The sequence below is a fragment of the Sander vitreus genome, chromosome 22 (assembly GCF_031162955.1).
Source record: "Sander vitreus isolate 19-12246 chromosome 22, sanVit1, whole genome shotgun sequence".
Classification (NCBI taxonomy): Eukaryota; Metazoa; Chordata; class Actinopteri; order Perciformes; family Percidae; genus Sander; species Sander vitreus.
In genome coordinates this window covers 5,380,607-5,400,720 of record NC_135876.1, presented here as the reverse complement: position 1 = coordinate 5,400,720, position 20,114 = coordinate 5,380,607, and the positions used below count along the sequence as shown (strand labels likewise).

The following is a 20,114-nucleotide window of genomic DNA, read 5'->3' as shown; positions in this document are numbered from 1 at the left end:
GCTGTGTCTCTGACTGAGGAAACATATGATAATCATAATAATAATAATAATAACAGCAGCAAACAGAGATACCATTCTTCCCCAGATAACATATCCTCAATGACATGCTGTGGCTAGGCCTGTGTGCATCTCTCCATATGTCAGTCTTTCACACACACACACACACACACACACACACACACACACACACACACACACACACACACACACACACACACACACACACTCCCTAGTCCCTGGAGAGTGGGACAGAGATTGATGATGGCCTGTTATTTGATGTCCAACTGAGATCTGCCTGGCCTTGCACACACACACACACACACACACACACACACACACACACACACACACACACACACACACACACACACACACACACACACACACACACACACAAACCTAAAAGCTTTGCCTAAAAGCTGGGGAATAAGAATGGTATGGAGAACACCTTGAGGAGATAGATGAATCATGTACATGTCAGATACATATGTGGAATCTTATTTTAAATCCTAAATGTTATATTTACTTAAACAGATGTTTCTAAATGGAGGGCCCCTTCGGACACCCCATCCCCCTTAAGCACTCACACAAAGGCCCAGCTGCTCTCTGCAGTAGCCTAATCAAATGCTGTTCATGTCGTAGTGCTGATACCGGTTTTTATTTGCATTTACAATTTTGGCATTTAGCTGACGCATTCATCCAGAGTGACTTGCAATGTGTTGAACAGTAGAGAAAGCTCACATTTTGAATGACAAAATAACAAGACACCAACAGGAAGCAGTGTGAAGGCCAGGGATGATATTGCTGTGAACACAAAATGGCATTGCAAGGAAATAGGTGCAAATAAAGGATGAGCGGAGATACAGTGGGGGATGTCTGGAGTGAGTCCAGATGACCCAAGCGCTCTTTCATTAGTCAAATTAACATGTCTTCATCCAGGACAAAGAGGGGAAAAAGAGGAGACATCACTCATCATATTTGTAGGGTACAACACATGCACAGGAACATCTAGTCTGCTGAAAGGCTCAATAGTTGTCATGCTACCCCACCACTGTTACAGAGCATGAGGATTGAGGCGCTTCTTTTGCTATGTTCAACAATAGCTAACGTGCCATTATATACGAGATGGACACATTGAAAGTTTAGGAGGGGTGAATAGCTGTGGATGCGGGGAAGGGCCCATAGAAAATGCCTTTCTACAGGGCCCAGATGTTTGTGCTACGCCCCTGTCTACATCTGCTGGGCGTCCTGCTGGCCGGTGTGCAGGCGTGGGGCGGTGAGTTGGGTGGCCTCCGTGGCTCTGTGCCTGTGTGGGTTTCCAGTGGGATGTCCCGAGCTGTGGTGTCCATTTCCCGAGACTTGGCTGGATCCTGGAGAGCCAGTGCTGCTCTTTTTCTGTGTGCCGATCCGACGGCCACATTCTGCTTATTGATGAATAATACTTTTTATGAGGAAAATGACTTAATGTGCATTTTTTAATACTGTGCAGAGTGAGTTTAATCTGATGCTTATTTTTGTTTTTCAGTTGAAATGTTTTGCATGATGATTTGAAATAAAATATTAATATTTGTGTTGAATAACTGACAGACTATATATATATATATATATATATATTAGGGCTGTCAGCGTTAACGTGTTAATCGCGATGCGATAATTTTTTTTTAATCGCATTAATCACATGCCGGCATTTATTAATTTATTTTACACTTCACTCGGCTTTGCATCGTGCCTAACAGGCTACTATTTTGACCCTTTGCAGCACCGTTACTTATCATCAAGCTGCCACTTCCTCGTAACACATCCTGCTGCTGCAGGCTGCAGACATGATGGAGAAAGACAGCAGCAATGAAATCCTGAATGGCGTTTTTTATTTTCCAAAACTCCCGGACGGCTCGTAGACAAGTCGAAGCCATATGCACATTGTGTAAAGCCGAATTAAAATATCACTGAAGCATGTCAAGCTTGAGCTACCACCTACGGAGCTAAGCATAGTAGTACAGTTAACCAGCTAGCATGCTACCCACTCAGGCAAAGCAGTATTTTGGAGAGTGCTACTTGCCGACCTGTGGATGAAACCAAATCCCAAAAAATGACTACAGCTCTTGTGAAATGGGTGGCAACTAACTGCAGACCTGTCAGCATCGTAGAAGACTCAGGTCTTAAAGACGTACTACGGCTGGCATGTTCTGACCTGTCTCGTTGCCGTCGAGGGGGACAGTAGTTTTCACGGATACACAGCCTGTACGACACGGAGAAAGCAGCCACACTGGAACTGCTGCAAAGTGCTGCAAACGCTGTCTCATTAACTGGTGATCACTGGACGTCAGTGAGTAATCAACATTATTTAGGAGTTACTTCACACTATATTGACTCTAGTAAGGATAGGGATTTTTAGTTTTTTAGTTAGATACTTGGAGGAATTGTGCAATAATGACAGATTCACACATTTTTCTTTTGTTTACAGTAAATAAATAATTACAAATCTTAAAGTCAAGTTCATAAAGTAACTTTCTTTGCATTCATTTGATTCCCAATCAAGATACACTGGTAAGAATTGCTTTCGATTGTTAATATGTACTTAAAAACTGTTCTGAAATGCAAAATAATAGATTTTTAATCATGTGATAAAATCAGGGATTAATCGTGATTAAAAAAATTAATCGTTTGACAGCCCTTATATATATTAATGTATTCTGTTGATAAAGCAGGCTTTCAGCTGAATCATCAAATACAGAAAAATGCTATTTTATTTTGGAAAAAAAGGAAATGTTTGAACAGGAAAAAAAACACACAGCCTCTCTGCCCTGTAGTGTTTAACTAAAGGGAACGGACTGTTCCCTGTCCAGGGATCAGACTCCACCTGATATCTGGTGCTGTGGATGGAGCTCTGCCAGTCACACCACTGCTCTGCTTTTATTCTCTATTCTAGAAGCTGACCTAACCCTACAAAAGACACCAGTTCTTACCAAACACTGCAAGAAACAAATGACGTATCCACCTCGCTGCTAGAATTGAGTGTTCTTCTACTGAACTATGAGAGATGTGAGATATGATGTAAGATATGAGTAATGAGACTTTATCTTGGATGCTAGATTTAATCTAGCCTTTTTTATTGAAATAATTTATTTTGACTTTTGAATTGTTAACAATAAAACACATGCAATCCTCTCTTCAAAAGTGTTTCTGTTGTTTCACTATTTTTCTGTTGTCATTGTATTATACATATCACCCTCTACGAGTCTGTATGAGACTGTATGAATGTATGCAATTAGATTCAACTTTATAGGTACTGGGACACCAAAAAGCATTTAGCATCTAACCAGAAGTGCAAAGAAGCAGCAAAGGGTCCATGCTCTCCCAGGTCCACACCTGTCCCAGAGGAGCTGGTAACTTTCCATCAAGTCAAGGACAATTTGTCCTGCTGGACCGATGTCTGTGTGTCTCGGGGACTGTGCCATAGACAGGATACATAGACTGTATCCTGTCTATGGCACAGGCTAGGCATTGGGAAGGTGAAGCAACACTGCAGGGTTAAGTGTGGTGGCTGGGTATTGACAGATATATGGTACATGGACTGCATTTATATAGCGCTTTTCTAGTCCTAACAACTACTCACAGTGCTTTACACACTACAGGCAGCATTCACACACACATTCATACACTGTGGCCATACAAGGTGCCACCTGCTCATCAGATAAATATTCACGGATGTTCAACCACCGATGGTGCAGCATCGGGAGCAATTTAGGGTTCACTGTCTTGCCCAAGCGCACTTCAGCATGTTGACTGCAGGGACCAGCTCTACCTCTTGAGCCACAGCCGCCTGCAGAGACCATGATAAAAGCCTGCCTTGTCAGTGGGAAGACTGGCCCACCGCCGACACCACCTTTGCATTCGCCACCCACAACATGGGAACACATACTCCCATAGATGTCCACCTGCATCAGCGTTACCTCGTGGTAGCCTACGACCTCCATTTAAAGTGGCCGGTGGTGGTTGCCAGGAGGTCCGTTACAGCTGCTGTTTGCTGGGTGGGGCATCACCCTAACACCATCACTACGGATAACAGCCCGCAGTTTGTTTCTGCTGAGTTTGCAACCTAAAGGCTCTGACACACCAACCTGATGGCCGACCGTCGGCAGAAAAGGCTGATCAGTCAGCCCGTCTCTCAAAAAAATGCCTCGGAACACACAGAAGCGACGTCGACTTGAGCGTACGTTCTGCGCGTGCGCGAGACGTAATACATCTCCATAACAGCTAATCTGTATTGCCGCCCAAAAAATGAAAACCGGAAATGACGGAACATCTCTCTAGACCTAGTAAACACAGAGCACGCTGTCATCAGTCACTGTTTTCATCAGAGAGTGTTGATAGTAGTCAAGAAGGATCGTTGTTGTCATTACTTGCTGCACGGAAGAAAATACGATGGCTCGTAATAAGAAGATACTGGCTTGTCAGCTCTCGGGCTTCTTCTTGTGGAAGAAGCACTGATTCGCTAGTCAAGGGCTAGCACTCCACCAATCAGATTGGTCATTGAGTCCGACTTCCCACTGGCCGATTCAACAAGTCAAATCGGCCAAAATGGATGCCAACGGCTCCTCCGACTGACGACGGCATGGAACACACCGAACAGACTCGAGTCACCGACCTCGCCAGACGGTCCGACTGCCGATAATCAGGTTGGTGTGTCAGAGCCTTTTGTGGAGGACCGGGAACCGGGAACCACATCAGCACAGCCGTCTACCACCCGGAAGCAAACTGGTGGATGGTCTTCCCTTCTCAGCCACTCTGCCCTGCACCCTGCTGCACTAAAAGGCAATACCACACTCCATTACTGGCAGCTCCCAGCCCTATTGATGATGGGGGTGGGGGGGCCTTGGATCAGCTGCAGGCTCCTGCAGTTGTTGCACAAGAAGCAGCAGCGCCCCAACAGAGCGGCAAGGTCACAGGCTGTCATCGTCGGATGACACGGAAGTTTGACAATGGACGATGGGTGAGACGCTTCACACAACTGGACTTGGTCCGGTTTGCCGACATGGCCGAATAAATGAAGCGCTACATTTATTAACTGCCCCACAGTCATAGGGAGGCACATTTGTGTTTCCTAGGATGGCGAAGGCCTGACCCGCCCTACTCTGCCTCTGATTGACTGGTACCCGTTGTCTTTGTTGGTAGGATTGGTTAGGTTTAGGCAAGAAAAGTAAGAATGGTCAAGGTTAGGGTAAGAATGTCAGGGTTAGTCATCAGAGGAACAGTAAGGCAGAGTATGGTGGGACATTCCTCCGCCATCCTAAGAAACGCAAATTTGCCTAAGGGAGGCCGCATCCTGAATCCTGTGTGTGGTTACAGGACTGGTTGTCAGTCAACATTTTACTGATACGTCCACTTGCCTCACATTGACATGTGGTAATCGAAAATGTAATCCAGGTGACTTTACATTACCTACAAAATGTATCGGCTGTTGCAAATTAGTTGTGTATAAACTTAATTTCTAGGACAGGGTTGACACTTTGGTCCATGACAAGGAATGTAGAAAATTAATGTTTGCATTTCCATGGAATTTGCTGATTCATGGTCTCAACAGGATAAATTGGAATTGGTTGTTGTTGTTGACCCCTTTACTTTTCCATAGCAGTTCTGGCCTGATCGTCCACATTTACACAGTATTCAAAATTTAAACAATATAAATATATGTAAATATAAAAATTCATGACACATTGACAGTCATGCTCACCAGAGGATGAACCTTACAGAGGAACTTTTGCCCGATTACTGCACGCAGGGCTTTATTTGTTGTCTTGTTCCTCTGACCACAGCTCTGATCAGATGCAGTAGGGCCTGCACCATTTCGTCCAAATGAACAGTGTTGTAATATTGTACCGGTACCAAAGTAGCCTTCAGGCGGAGCATTTAACACCTTTTTATGGCACAGCATTCATTCCCTGGCAGGGCCCTTGCCCATTGGATCATGTTCCTTGTATGCTGCCTTTGCAGTTACTTGCTTTGAAGAGCAACTGATATATGGAATCATCTTCCATACTTCTCATGCCTAATAACCTTGCTGGGAGGTGGGAGCTCTAAAAACATCCCTGCTAAATGGCACACCGAGGAATCTGGGCGGATTCTGAAGATTGAGAGTCTGTGGATGGATGGATGGATGGAAAGATGGCAGGGGAGCAGGGGAAGGAGGCAGACTAAAAGCACCTGGATATTTTCCAGATGTCATTGTCCGCTAAAGCTAAAAGTAACACCTCTGTTAGCAGATGGGACTGCAGAGGCGGTAATCAGTCTGCCTACAGTGGAGGATATATCCATTTACATTATGCATGTTCTCAGATGCTCTAATGTAAAAGTATTTAAAACGCACCCCTGTTTAGTCAGTGACATGGCAGGGCATGAATAATTATATTCCCACTGTGGCTTTTTATACTTATATGTCTTATGAATATTCTGGTCAGTTTGGTATATTTGTAGGCTTAAGTCTGCATAAGTCAATGGGATTTTATGGAATATTATTAAGGAAGGTTGCTGTAAGATGTATCATCAAACTTTAAGCTTGTCATAATTTTACATCGCTAATGGAACTTTCATGAGTTCAATAATCAGCGTACTTTCTTCATCGGCTGAATCACAGGTGACCACTGCTCTAAAAGTACATATGATCCAGTACTGTACTTAAGTACAATTTAACAACAACCCAAACCTTCCAACCATATACGGTAGGTTGTTTGTTCCTCCCCTCTAATCTGACCCACAGGAGCATTTTCCGACCTCATATCTAAACCAGAGAATGTAACGGTCCAGTTTTAAACACATTAACGTTGTGAAACAATCAGTTTGGTTAGGTCAAGGCACCAAAACTACTTAGTTAAGTTTAGAAAAAGATGGTGGTTTGTTTCTCTGTTTCCTTTTCTTTTCAAACATGACCCCCGGTCTCCTGGGTGAAAGTCCTGTGTTTGTTTGACCCATCTAACCCCCCAACCTGGTTTTTGGCGCTCTTACCCCGATTTTCCACAGCCTGCGTCAGAAGCGGATCATCTTGCTGCCAGACTCGCAGATGTTATTGTCTCTACAAGTACTTTACAGAACAATCAGGTGTTTACTAAGCTAGTATCTACCTTCCACTCCAAGCACTCCTACAGTTAAACTCCATGCCTTCTCATTTCTGGGGTTGTCTTTACAAAAAAGATCTGTGATGTCTATTACGTTTTTCCATCTCCGAGATGAATCTCTTGTCATAAGTTGTGTTGTAGAGGAGACATATACTGATTCTGGGGGGGGTGTTTTAGTAAATTGACTGGATGTCTGAACGCCCTGCGGCTCACGTGAAAATAGACGTGGTGCGTATCTTTAGCGGAGAGTCGCTTCACGCGGAATATCATTGAGTTGAATGGCTGCGATTGTTCGCAGGGGCCGCAGTGCCTCTGGAACACAGCGCAAACGCACCCGGTGGAGAATAAGAGTTAAACTTCCTCATCTTACTTCCTGCTTTGCTCCCGTCAGAACTACTACGGCCACTAGAGGGCGCCGCCACTAGAAACAGAAATATAGGGCAGAATGATGCTGGAACAGACGACTTATGGGGGTGTTTTGAGAGGACAGTCTCCAGTTTTGAGGTACAGTACATGTACTTTACTTGGGTATATTCATTTTCTGCAACTTTATACTTCTACTCCACTACTTTTTACTCCACTACATTTATCTGACAGCTTTACATTTTAGATTATTTATTTTTTTATTAAAAGCTTATACAACACTAATAAATTAAATAACAGTTTGAGGCCCAAAGAAGTCAAACATTGCACACAACAAGCAGAGGTTAGAGAAAGGTGAAAAAAGGTGGAAAAGATAAAGTCAAAGGTATGAATGGTTTCTATTTTCTCTCTCATTAATCAGCTCATGACCTCCAATTTATCTGGTGACCCTTGGCATGCTGGGAACCACTGGACTCAACTTCCTTACTCCTAACATCTGCTTCAGCATCAACTGTCTGATCAGGTTACATGTAACGCTGTATCAGTCACTGGAGACCTTCTACTGCAGAACCACCACTTGTATTTTGATAAAAAGTACATTTTGCTGATAATACTTTTCTACTTTTACCTAAGTTTGAATGTAATGGAGTATTTTTACATTGTTGTATTGGTACTTTTGCTTAGTAAAGGTGGTCAGCACAATCAATCAATCAATTAACACTTATTTATATAGCACTTTACAGCAACCAGCAGGTATCCAAAGTGCTTTACATCAGGAACTAAGAATAAAACAACATATCATACAATAAAAAGAATGAAACATAGAAAACAGTAAAATCAGAAAAGGTTACATAGAAACAGGAGGAGGAGAGGGAAATTGTCACACCACTACTATGTATTAAAAGCTAAACAAATAGGTTTTGAGTTTGGATCTAAAAAGAGCTACATCTGTAATAGTGCGAATATCAGGGGGTAACTTGTTCCAGAGTCTCGGGGCAGCAACTGCAAAAGCTTGATCAGCCCCCCCCATTTATACCTTGACTTGGGAACCAGTAGATTTGAAGACCGCAATGACCAGTTGTGCTCACGCAGGGTTAAAATCTCAGACAGGCCATTTAAGGCCTTGAAAACAAACAATAAAATCTTAAAAACAATTCTAAAACGCACAGGGAGCCAATGTAAGGTGTAGAGAACGGGAGTGATGTGTGCATGTCTAGATGTATTTGTTAAAAAGCGAGCAGCAGCATTTTGCACAAGTTGAAGTCGTGAGATGGAGGTCTGATTCAGACCAACATAAAGAGCATTACAGTAATCCAACCTTGAACTGATAAAAGCATGAATCGCCTTTTCTAGATTGTGCCTGTTAAGGAAGGGCTTAACTTTAGCCAGGAGACGAAGCTGGAAAAAGCTAATTCTAACAAGTACACAATAGGCTCATAGAATATTCTTTCCTATACCTGCAACTCAAATCTTTGTCATTACACACATAAGGCCTCAAAACAACCATCTTAACCATCCACACTAGCAGAAGAAACACTGTAATACTCTAAATACTGCGTAAAACACTGATCAGACAATATCTCTCCCTCTCCCAAGATTTTCCTTATCACTAGACACACTATGACAAATAAACCCAACCTTCAACTCATACAAGGAACAGTACAAGGTAAACCACAGTCACTACAATGCACCAAATGGGTCTCTGGCACTGCCCAACCGTACAACACTCCTGGAAAGGAAACTGTCCCTCATATTGGACTCTCTCCACCACTCTGAGATGTATCATCAATCACACCTGCCATCCACATTACAAAAGTAATACTCATGGCTTTAACTGTCGCCCCCTAAACTGGAGAAGCAGCAAAAAAAAAGAAACATCTCAATATGGTTAGACCTCTTTATACAACACATGACAATGGAGAAACTAACTGCACACACATACACACACACACACACACACACACACACACACACACACACACATACACACGCACACACACACACGCACACACACACACACACACACACACACACACACACACACACACCTTTGTTAATTGTCCTGTAGTCATTGTTTTGTTTGGCTGTAACAAAGAGAAACCTGTCGACATGTTACGCTCCCTGTGGGCAAAGCCTATTAGCTTCAATGGTAAGTTGCTGAGTAAGGGGGTTCTCTGTGGTTTGGATGTTTGGACAAGTATAAAAGGAAAGGGTTAAACCAGGTGGGAAGCAACAGTACATCCACAGCCAACACGAGCAACAGCGGCATGAACATGAGGGGCAAGATCATCTTCTACGAGGACAGGAACTTCCAGGGTCGCTCCTATGAGTGCATGAGCGACTGCTATGACATGAGCTCCTACCTGAGCAGGTGCCACTCCTGCAGGGTGGAGAGTGGCTGCTTCATGGTCTACGACCAGCCCAACTACATGGGAAACCAGTACTTCATGAGGAGGGGCGAGTACTCTGACTACATGAGCATGATGGGAATGAGTGACTGCATCAGGTCCTGCCGCATGGTCCCCATGGTAGGTATACAATCACACTATCATTCTACTACGGGTAATATCACTACACAAAAGCTACTCCACCAGGGGCAGCTCTACTGATTTTGTACCTCCTAGAGTTAAGAGGAATTTAGGTAAGGAGTCCTTTTTGTATGTAGCAACAAGCCTGTGGAACAGGTTGCCAGGAAATCTAAAGATGGTCAGAAGTTCAGGAGGTTTTAAGCAGGCACTGAAAAAATGGCTCAGATGCCAATCTTAGTATGTTTTTTTTGTTACTGTATTGTCTTTATGGATCTATTTAATATATGTATGGATGTGATGATTGATGCTTGATCTGCTGTCACTTGCTCTGCAATGGAAATAAACCCCAGGGCTTTATTGTGTTATCCTGACTTTGTTTAGTTTTTTTAATATATGGTGCAAAGCTGTATCTTATAACGAAAAGGTCAACTAAAATCAATCAATCAATCAATCAATCAATCAATCAAAACGTGACACTATATATAATATCCATTTGTTTTTATTCCCTTCAATAAAACAGCACAGAGGCCAGTTCAGGATGAGGATCTACGAGAATGAGAACTTCGGGGGCCAGATGCACGAGCTGATGTACGACTGCGACAACGTCATGGACCGCTACCGCATGTCCAACTGCATGTCCTGCCACGTGATGGAAGGCCACTGGATGATGTACGAGCAGGCCCGGTACAGAGGCAGGATGATGTACATGAGGCCCGGCGAGTACAAGAGCTTCAGGGAGATGGGCATGAACGGCATGAGGTTCATGAGCATGAGGCGCATCATGGACTACTAAATATTCACCCAGTGTTTCAAATGCCAATAAATAAAGTAATTGATGCACTAAACACAAAGAAAAGGAATAAGCATTGTCTTCTTTGTCGTCAAGGAAATCTAGGATTTACTGCAGGGGCATTGAGTCTCTGTAAAAATAATAATAATTCATCAAAAATAATTAGTAGAAGAATAATTAAACTTTTTAATAAGTGCATACTGAAGATGGATATGCATGTGCGCACACACACACACACACACACACACGCACACACACACAAATAGAGGTGGAAAAAGTACTAAAATATTGTACTCAAGTAAAAGTACCAATACTTTGATGAAATATAGTACACAGTAACGTTAACCTACTGTTAGCTAGCAGCTGGAGTAAACACGGTTAAAATGCTGACAGCTAAATGGTGTAAAGTGTGACTGTATTTCACTGGAGAGGATTCTAACACCAGACTGTAGCTGCCGTTGTCTGAAAAACACAGACTCAGCCTCGTGGTGCATTCAAAGTTATTGTAACATACCCTTTTCACATCCAGTGGTTGTTTTTGCCGTTTTGTGCTCCTTTTTTTTTGTTTGTTTTATATTTTTGAACATACAAAACAGACAAATACAATTGAACAAGGTGCTCGTTTTTTATATATATATATAAATCTTTCGGTCAGGCACTGTTTTAAAAGTATCATTATATCATGTTGATAAGAGCATTAAAATGAGAAAAAATAATGGGACAAAAAGAAATCAAGGAGCATTTAGAATAGAGACAAATGTGCGATTAATTGCGATTAATTGCGAGTTAACTATGTCATTAATGCGATTAATCGCGAATAAATATTGTAATCGTTTGACAGCACAAAAAAATACCTATCTGAAAAATTACTCAAGTAAAAAGTAGTAAGTAGTTCATTTAAAATGTACTTTAAGTACAAGTTACTTAGTTACATAAAAAACTGTAAAATGGGGCGGGGGGTACTCTCCCTTGTAGTAAAAATAGGACAAGGGGTCATAAATCCAAAACTATTTTGTTTTGAATTAAAGAAAAATCTATACAAATGTATAAATATCTATAGAAATGTATACACATGTAATAACAACATAACACATGTCACACACGACATTTAAGACCCTTAGAAAGGTATAATGTGCAATTTTAGTTCAGACCATCCCATAAAACGTATTCAAACAATCAATTGAAAGTGAAAGTACCATACATTGTTAGTTCTGAGGGCCATCCTTCTTTTCTTCACAAACTCACAAATCACGTGTTTTGACTCCATAAATGGGTTAGACCCTAATGTTTACAGCCCAGACTAGCAGCTAGCTTCTACACACCAAAGTAGCCTGTATGAGATGTGTATATACAGTATCTCACAAAAGTGAGCACACCCCTCACATTTTAGTAAATATGTCATTATATCTTTTAATGGGACAACACTGAAGAAATTACACTTTGCTACAATGTAAAGTATTTACTTTATTTACTTTGCTGCTTGTATAACAGTGTAAATGTGCTGTCCCCTCAAAATAACTCAACACACAGCCATTAATGTAAACCACTGGCAACAAAAGTGAGTACACCCCTATGTTAAATTCCCATAGAGGCAGGCAGATTATTATTTTTAAAGGCCAGTTATTGTATGGATCCAGGATACTATGCATGCTGATAAAGTTGAATTAAAATAGCCCCACATCATCACATACCTTCCACCATACCTAGAATGCCCAGGTCTGGTGTAATGGTTCTGGGCGCGATTATTTTTCTTCCTTTCGGTTTTCGTTAGTCAAAGTTTTTTATTTTTTTTTACTCAGTAACGGATGGGATTTGTAATGTAGCGAAATACAATCCTTCACTCAAAACATAATCAAGTACCTTTTACCTTTTTTTCTCTTCCCTGTTGTGTGATGTGTTCCCCCTGTTCCCCCTTGGTGTTTCTATTGAATGTTACAGTTTTTTTTCGATTGCTAGATGACTCAACTGGAGGGCTCAACTGGAGTAACGTGCAAAACTCTAACTACAGTCTGCACAGCAGCAGTCCATGTGGACCAAACTCCAGTTTGTTTTTCATTGCTTGAACACAGTTTTCAAAACTCTACACACTTATCGCATGGCTTTAACCACAACGTGCACAACACTGTGGATCTACAGCACTTTGTTCAAATGCTAACACACTGCTGTCAAAACTGTTAACCTGTTATCAAACACTGCTGACTGCAATGGTTTCTTGTTTTAGACTTGTTAGTGAACACATACTGTATATACAATATATAGGGAAAGTTCTGAAAGATTTTTTTTGGAAATAAAGAAACACCAAATAAGAATGAATCAGTTATACACTATACTGTTCGAGAGAAACAGTGAACAGGTGAAAGAGCAAAGATACCATGTCCAGGTATGATGTTTGAGGTTACATAAGTACAAACGTGAAAAACACTACCTTTACTATAGTAAAACTGCGTTCTTACTGTTTTTCAGAAAGTAATGGAGGTGGAAGCAACGGAAACCCCACATCCATTTGTATTTAGAGATAATGCAGGTTCATGGTAAGAGAGGACATCCAATATTCTTTATTACGTACCTTTAGTGTTTAACTTTTTCCAGTTATTACATAAACTACTACAGGCCAAATACAGTAAAATTATATATCTATTGAAGCAAACTGCTGATTTTCATTCGTTTTTGTTTCCTAAAAAAATTGGTATGTTATAAAATAAAAATGTTCATGTAAAAGAATTTCACTCTTTTCTTTAGAAGAAGAAAAGAAAGAAATTAATTAAGAAAATATTGATTAGTGTGAAGTCACTCAAATTGTTCAAACTGTAAAGATGAAAAGTTGCTATGTTCTGTCTTGTGTCTGAGTGTGTGTCCTCTCAGTGTGTTCTGAGTGACAGTGTGTGTTGTCTCTGTGAGGATTGTTCAGCGTGTCTGGCTGCTCCGAACCTGTTCTGAGACGTGTGTGTGAAGAGTTGTGTTGCTGTGAATGAGTTTTGCAGGTGATGTGAACTGTTGGTAGTGCAGACTGTAGTTAAGAGTTTTGCACATGGGGCTTCAGCCGTGCCCACTGTCGTTTAGCAATCGAAAAAAAAACTGTAATATGGAAAGAGAAGTAGTACTAGAAAGAATGTACTGTTTTTTGCACTTGACACTAAGAAAAGTACTACAATAAAGTATATATATATATGGCTGACTGGACACTTGTCTTGTGTCCAGTCAGCCTTCTGATTGGTTAGGGGATTAGATTGTCACTTCCTGTGGCGGTGTGCGTTGGCCAGCTGCTGCAGCCCCTCACTCTCACACACCCCTCAGGTTCTCAGCGCCAGGGCTGGGTGAATGCTCTGCACTGGAAATGGAGCGGGTCATAGACCAGCACCACCCACGAAGTCATAGAATTATTATGAGTCATATTTCTATAGTTAGGGGAGGTATATGGCCGCCCACCAAGAGCCCGGTTCTGTTCGAGGTTAAAGGAAATTGATCCTCGCCGCTGTCCCAGTGAGTAAACTGTTGGCTCTCTGTATTTTATAGAGTGTGGTATAGACCTGCTCTGTGTCTATAAAGTGACACTATGAATAAAATGGAATTAAATTGAATCGTCATTTAAAAAGAATGTAAGCAGGCATTCTCCACTCAGTGTTTGTAGATGTGTGTTAGAACTATCCAATTAAAGTGAAAAACAGTTGAGAACAGTAGAAATTGCTCGATGGTGTTTTAAGCCCCCAAAGTCGTTTTCAAGGCAGTGCTGCGACCCTAACCCTAACCCATAACCCTAACCCTAACATTAACCCTAACCCTAACCATTGCCTAATCCTAGTGCCTTCCATGCAGCGCTGCCTGGAAGACAACATTGGGGGCTTAAAACACCAAACACCATAGAAATTCTATAAGCTATGTACAGAACACTTACATTCAGTTTCAGATCATCCAGCCATGATAGGTTAGGGCAACGTGTGTCTGTGTTTTAGTTCAGTCGTGAAATAGTGTTTGTAAGAAACAGGTGCTATATTATGCATTTAAAGCATCACTGATAGAAGGAAAAGAAATAGTGGAGAAATCTGGGACACCAGCTGGTTTCTTATGTTTCATGTCATAATACTGTATGTCAAACATTAAACCTGGACAAGACTCCCATCCATTCAACAGACACAGTAAAGGCTGACAGGAAAGGAAAATTAGAAATAATCAATTATTATGTCATTCATGCCCTTTTACAGTGATTATCATCATTTTGCATCACTGAGCTCCTGATGAATGCCAAAGACATCTTAAGGCGCTGACACACCAACCCGATTACCGGCTGTCGGACAGTCTGGCGAGGTTGGTGACTTGAGTCTGTTCGGTGTGTTCCATGCCGTCGTCAGTCGAAGGAGCCGTCGGCATCCATTTTGGCCGATTTGACTTGTTGAATCGGCCAGTGGGCAGTCGGACTCAATGACCAATCTGATTGGTGGAGTGCTAGCCCTTGACTAGGTGACCACGCCAGTATCTTCTTGTTACTAGCCATCGTATGGCAACAACGATCCTTCTTGACTACTATCAACCCTCTCTGATGAAAACAATGACTGACGACAGCGTGCTCTGTGTTTACTAGGTCTAGAGAGACGTTCCGTCATTTCCGGTTTTCATTTTTTGGGCGACAATACAGATTAGCGCCGCCTGCTGTTATGGAGACCTATTACATCTCGCGCACGTGCAGAACGTACGCTCAAGTTGGCGTTGCTTCGGTGTGTTCTGAGGCACTTTTTTGAGAGACGGGGAGCCGACTGATCAGTCCGACTGCCTTTTCTGCCGACGGTCGGCCTTCGGATTGGTGTGTCAGAGCCTTTATGTGCAAAGGAGTCATCAAAAGCTTCCCAAAAGCAACCTGAAACTAAAATAATTATTATTTTCCTTTAATGCAAAAAGCTTGTGTTTGGCACCTCAGGCCTCAAATTACAGTAAGACATAATAAATGTATAAGATATATCTACCCTGCAGTGTGCAGAGCTGCGGCAGACGTCAATGAAATGATTAATCTGCATACTGTAGTTCCAGCATACATCTGCTCCATGTGGTTAGAGTCAGTTTGTGGCAGAGGAAATTTAAATATGAAAAATGACTTTATACCTTATAATAATTACATATGAAAACTACAAGGCTAATATTCTTGCATAATTACTTGTGTAGTGTGGAGAGGTGTGAACCTTAACAAGTACTCAGACTTCTGAATGTGTAGAAAAATGTCTAGATGTGTATTGATATTTGTAAATGGGTAGAGCAATACAGTATGTTCACCATGTATATGTATGAATGAGAGGGATTCATATTTAAAGTGAAATTTGTAACAGTAAAATAAAGTGTGCAACAAAAAAAACTATGTGTTTTGCAGGTGATGTGAACTGTTTAGCTCAGGTGACTGTTGGTAGTGCAGACTGTAGTTAGAGTTTTGCACATGTGGCTTCAGTTGTGACCACTGTCGTTTAGCAATCGAAAAAAAGCTGTAAGAAGAAAGGAACTAGTCAGTATTTCCAAATGTTGATATAGCACTGACTATTTATGTACTATGCCACAGGGGCCTTTTTTTAAAAAACTGGGACCTGTTATAAATAGACTGTGTTCCACAATGCTCCAAAACAGACTGAATCACCTGTCTCTCATGTCTGCTGTGCAAATTGGATTTTACTGGCCTGATTAAGGACTTCTCTGCCAGAACAACTATGGTATATGGTGAAAGAAAGAGGGTGGTGCAAAGATGTTGCACATGTTGTACTGGTTGGCACGTTCCTGTAGCACTGCTGTCTAAAGTAAAGTCTGTGCGTGTAATATTCCTAGCACGCGTACTGTTAGCGCTGCGAGGAAAATGGTTACTATGGCTGGTTAGGACTTTAAAGAGGGTCATAAGAGTTATAAGAGTTGGAGACTGCAAGTTGCCAGTAGGTGTGAATGTGTGTCAGGCCTGTGATATACTGGTCCTCTGCCTACCCTGTCATGACTATCACACAGCTGAGTCGGCCCTGTAAAGCAGTATTACTAAGAGAAAGCAGCAGATTTACAGAGAAGAAATAGTGTGCACTGTAGCTCTGGATTACAGGCCGACAGGTGAAGAGGACTTTGCAGTGATAAGGCAAGGACAGGCTTTTCTTTGTACACTGATACTGAGTGGGCATGAGGATGGATGTGCATGTGACCGGCTCAGCTGATGAGCAGCTAACAGCCTCACTATGGTTAGGACAGGTATTGAAGGTCTGTTAGCATGCACAGACATTAATCAGATGAGCTCGAGGCAAGAAAGGGAAGACAGAAGGATGGAGAAGCTGTTGCCATGACATTCTAAAGCAGTTTCATTTTCCTTCAGCAATACCAATGCCTCTTTCAGAGTTTAAGGTAACAGCTTCTCTGCCATTTACAGGGAGCCAGCAGCTCTTCCACTGATTTCATTGATCAGCTAATTACAATGACAGAGAGAGATACAGAGGTGGTTAGTCCACAGCAGAGTTCAGCAGCTATTTGACCACAGATCTGTCATCTGAAACTTTGTCTATCTGGCCCGGAAAGTGCCGGCACAGTGTGTTCCTTTTGAACCCGAAATCAATTAACCAAAAGTGAGAATATCCAGCAGCAAGGTTTTGTTCTGCTTCCCACAGAGACAAAGCCTTGTAAGAGGCTGATAAGAAGAAGGCCCTAAGGCCAGCTACTACTCTGATCATGTGTTCTCTCATCCCAGCTTTCCTTTTCACTTCATCAAAGAATTTTGGAATGCAAAATAATGCACTTGGCAGAGATGTGCCACACAGAGCCATGATTCAGCAAGATCCCTGCCAAAACCCTACAGCTGATCGCAGTGGTCGATTGCTCCTCATGAAGTCACAGCGCTCGATAGCTATGAAAACCTGCAGGTTTGGGCCATGATGGCATGCAATGAGAAAGATGTAAATCGAGGTGTAGTCGAGGCAGAGCAGCCGGAGGATCAGAGGGTATACAGAGGTGGGGTGATAAAGGCACCATTCTCCCTATTATAAGTCAGTCATTTGGGCCTGAGCGCCGACAGCGGCGAAGGGCTATTTACTTTTGGTCATAGCGCTTTATATGACAAACATCATCCGATTTACATGAAACTTATAATGTGTGGTCGACATGTGATACTGAGCCGCCCCCTATACTTTAACCACGCCCACTTACTCAGGCCACTCCCCCTTTCATAACATTTGAACTGTTTAAGGTAGAGTCTTGTGTGAGGTGTCATTGAACTCAGCAGAGAGTTCCTTCTTCATTGGTGATGGTTTGGCCCGCCCCCTATGCTTAAGCCACACCCCCTTTCATAAATGCTGACCCATCTAAGGTAGAGTCTTGTGTGAGGTATCATTGAACTCAAAAGAGAGTTCCTTTTTAATTGGTGATGGTTTGACCCGCCCCCTATACGTTAGCCACGCCCCTTTTCACAGTCTTGTGTGAGGTATCGTCTCTCTCTGTCTCTGTCTCTGTATCTCTGTCTCGCTGTCTCTCTCTCTCTATCTTTGTCTCTGTCTCTGTCTTTGTCTCTGTCTCTCTGTCTCTGGGTGTCTTTGTCTCTGTCTCTCTGTCTATCTGTCTCTCTGTCTCTCTGTCTCTGGGTGTCTCTGTGTCTCTCAGTGTGTCTCTCTGTCTCTGTCTCTCTGTCTCTCAGTATCTCTCAGTGTCTCTGTGTCTCTGTTTCTCTCTGTCTTTGTGATGGACAGGATGTGTTAGCAGCAGATGGCGTCCAGGAGGCACAAGCAGCTCCTGATGGGACAGATGGACAGACTGGTCCCATAAACGCCCGGCGCCTCGCCCAGTCTACTGCATAGACAGTAGGCACACAGGTGGAGACAGGAGAGGAAAGACAGGAATCACAGATGATGGAGGAAGAGGAAGAGTCATTAGATGAACCTGTAATGACTCCAAAGGGAAACTGATTTGTGGCGGGAGCCAAATGTGAGACAGCAAGGATGACATGTGAGTAATGAGACCGCTAATCGGGGAGGGGAGGGGCTCTAAAGGTGTATTGAGTCATCAACTTCAGTTGTCCTCTATTGGAAAGCTAAATAAATGAGAATGTGGAGGTCATTGGTATCATGGTCCAGAGAAAAGTCCTGCAGTCTGACAGGAGATTGAATCAGTGTCAGACAGGTTATGAAAGGGCATTGCATTCACCAAAGAAAAGAAATCTGGCCCTTATATAATAATGATGACTCACTAGCACTTCATTAGGAGAATCTTTTGCGAGCCGTCAGATTCATCCGCTTTTTTCAAATGCAACTTTAACTTTGGAAAGCAAATGTGCCATTCGTACAGCAGTATACCGTGTTGATCTGTACCCAACATGTCAAGTCCCTTGAGGGTTTCCTTTGCATGTAACACTGTTTTTTTTAAATTTTTTACATAAATAAATCAAATCAAATCAATCAAAAAATATACAATATTGGATTTGGGCCCAAAGAATGAATGTCATTGTGATAAATACACTGAAAGGGTGGTCAGAATCAGTATCCGCTTTTCTGCCAAGTAGGTTTTCAAGGAATTAGTTTCAAGTGAACTGCTGCTTGAGCAGATAATCCATATTTGCTTACGTAGAATGACAGAAAGTACAGCAGACTGATTGCGGATGCTGCAGCAGCGTGAAAGTCACGGCCAGAGCCAAGGCCTCCACCGAGCTGTACATGATCAGCTTTGTTCTCCACATACTGATTAGACCTTTAGTGACTTCCATTTCCTGAATCATTGTTTTCTTCCAGAGAGAGAGTTGTTTATTTGTCTTGACCTTGTGCAACTTCCAGCTCACAGCGACCTTTGTGTCTGCCTCTGAAAAATGAAATGTCTGTTCAGAGAGCCAGGATTATGAATGTTAAGCACATGTGCTTATATTGATTTGAGATCAAATGGACCACATGGGCCCTTGAATCCAAAAGATTTCCATCACTCCTCTGATGTGGTTAATTTGTACCTTTTCATTTTCATAATTCGGACCATCATTCATCTGTAAAATAACATTGTATTCACTAAAGTACTTACTGAGACCTGGGGAAGTGGTGAAATGCATAATAAGAAGTCAGACAGTGTGCGATATTCGGAAAGATATTCTGGTTCTGGATATGGTGTTGGCTTCTTGACCAACCCGACTGTGGTAGAAGCTGCTGCGCCACATATGAAAAGCACTGGCTAACTGTAGGCCCAGTTTGTGCCTTTCACACATGCTGGTTGCATTTGCATTAGCACGCCTGATAAGTGCCGCTGTAAAAACAACATTGTACCCTAATGACATATATTCCTCTGCAGTGGCAGTAAACACAACAGGCCTGCTGATAATTGCTATATCTAGAGATTCAATGATATTTAGGGCTG

General features: G+C 42.2%; 1 protein-coding gene across 1 annotated transcript; it reads left to right on the top strand.

Annotated features, from left to right (window-relative positions):
* Positions 1 to 9,736: 9,736 nt before the first annotated feature.
* On the top strand, positions 9,737 to 10,796 carry LOC144537075 (gamma-crystallin M2-like). Its single transcript, XM_078280497.1, has 2 exons — positions 9,737 to 10,003; positions 10,524 to 10,796. The coding sequence occupies exons 1-2, from the start codon at positions 9,743 to 9,745 to the stop codon at positions 10,794 to 10,796; spliced, it is 534 nt and encodes a 177-aa protein (XP_078136623.1). The 5' UTR covers positions 9,737 to 9,742.
* The last annotated feature ends 9,318 nt before the right edge of the window (positions 10,797 to 20,114 follow it).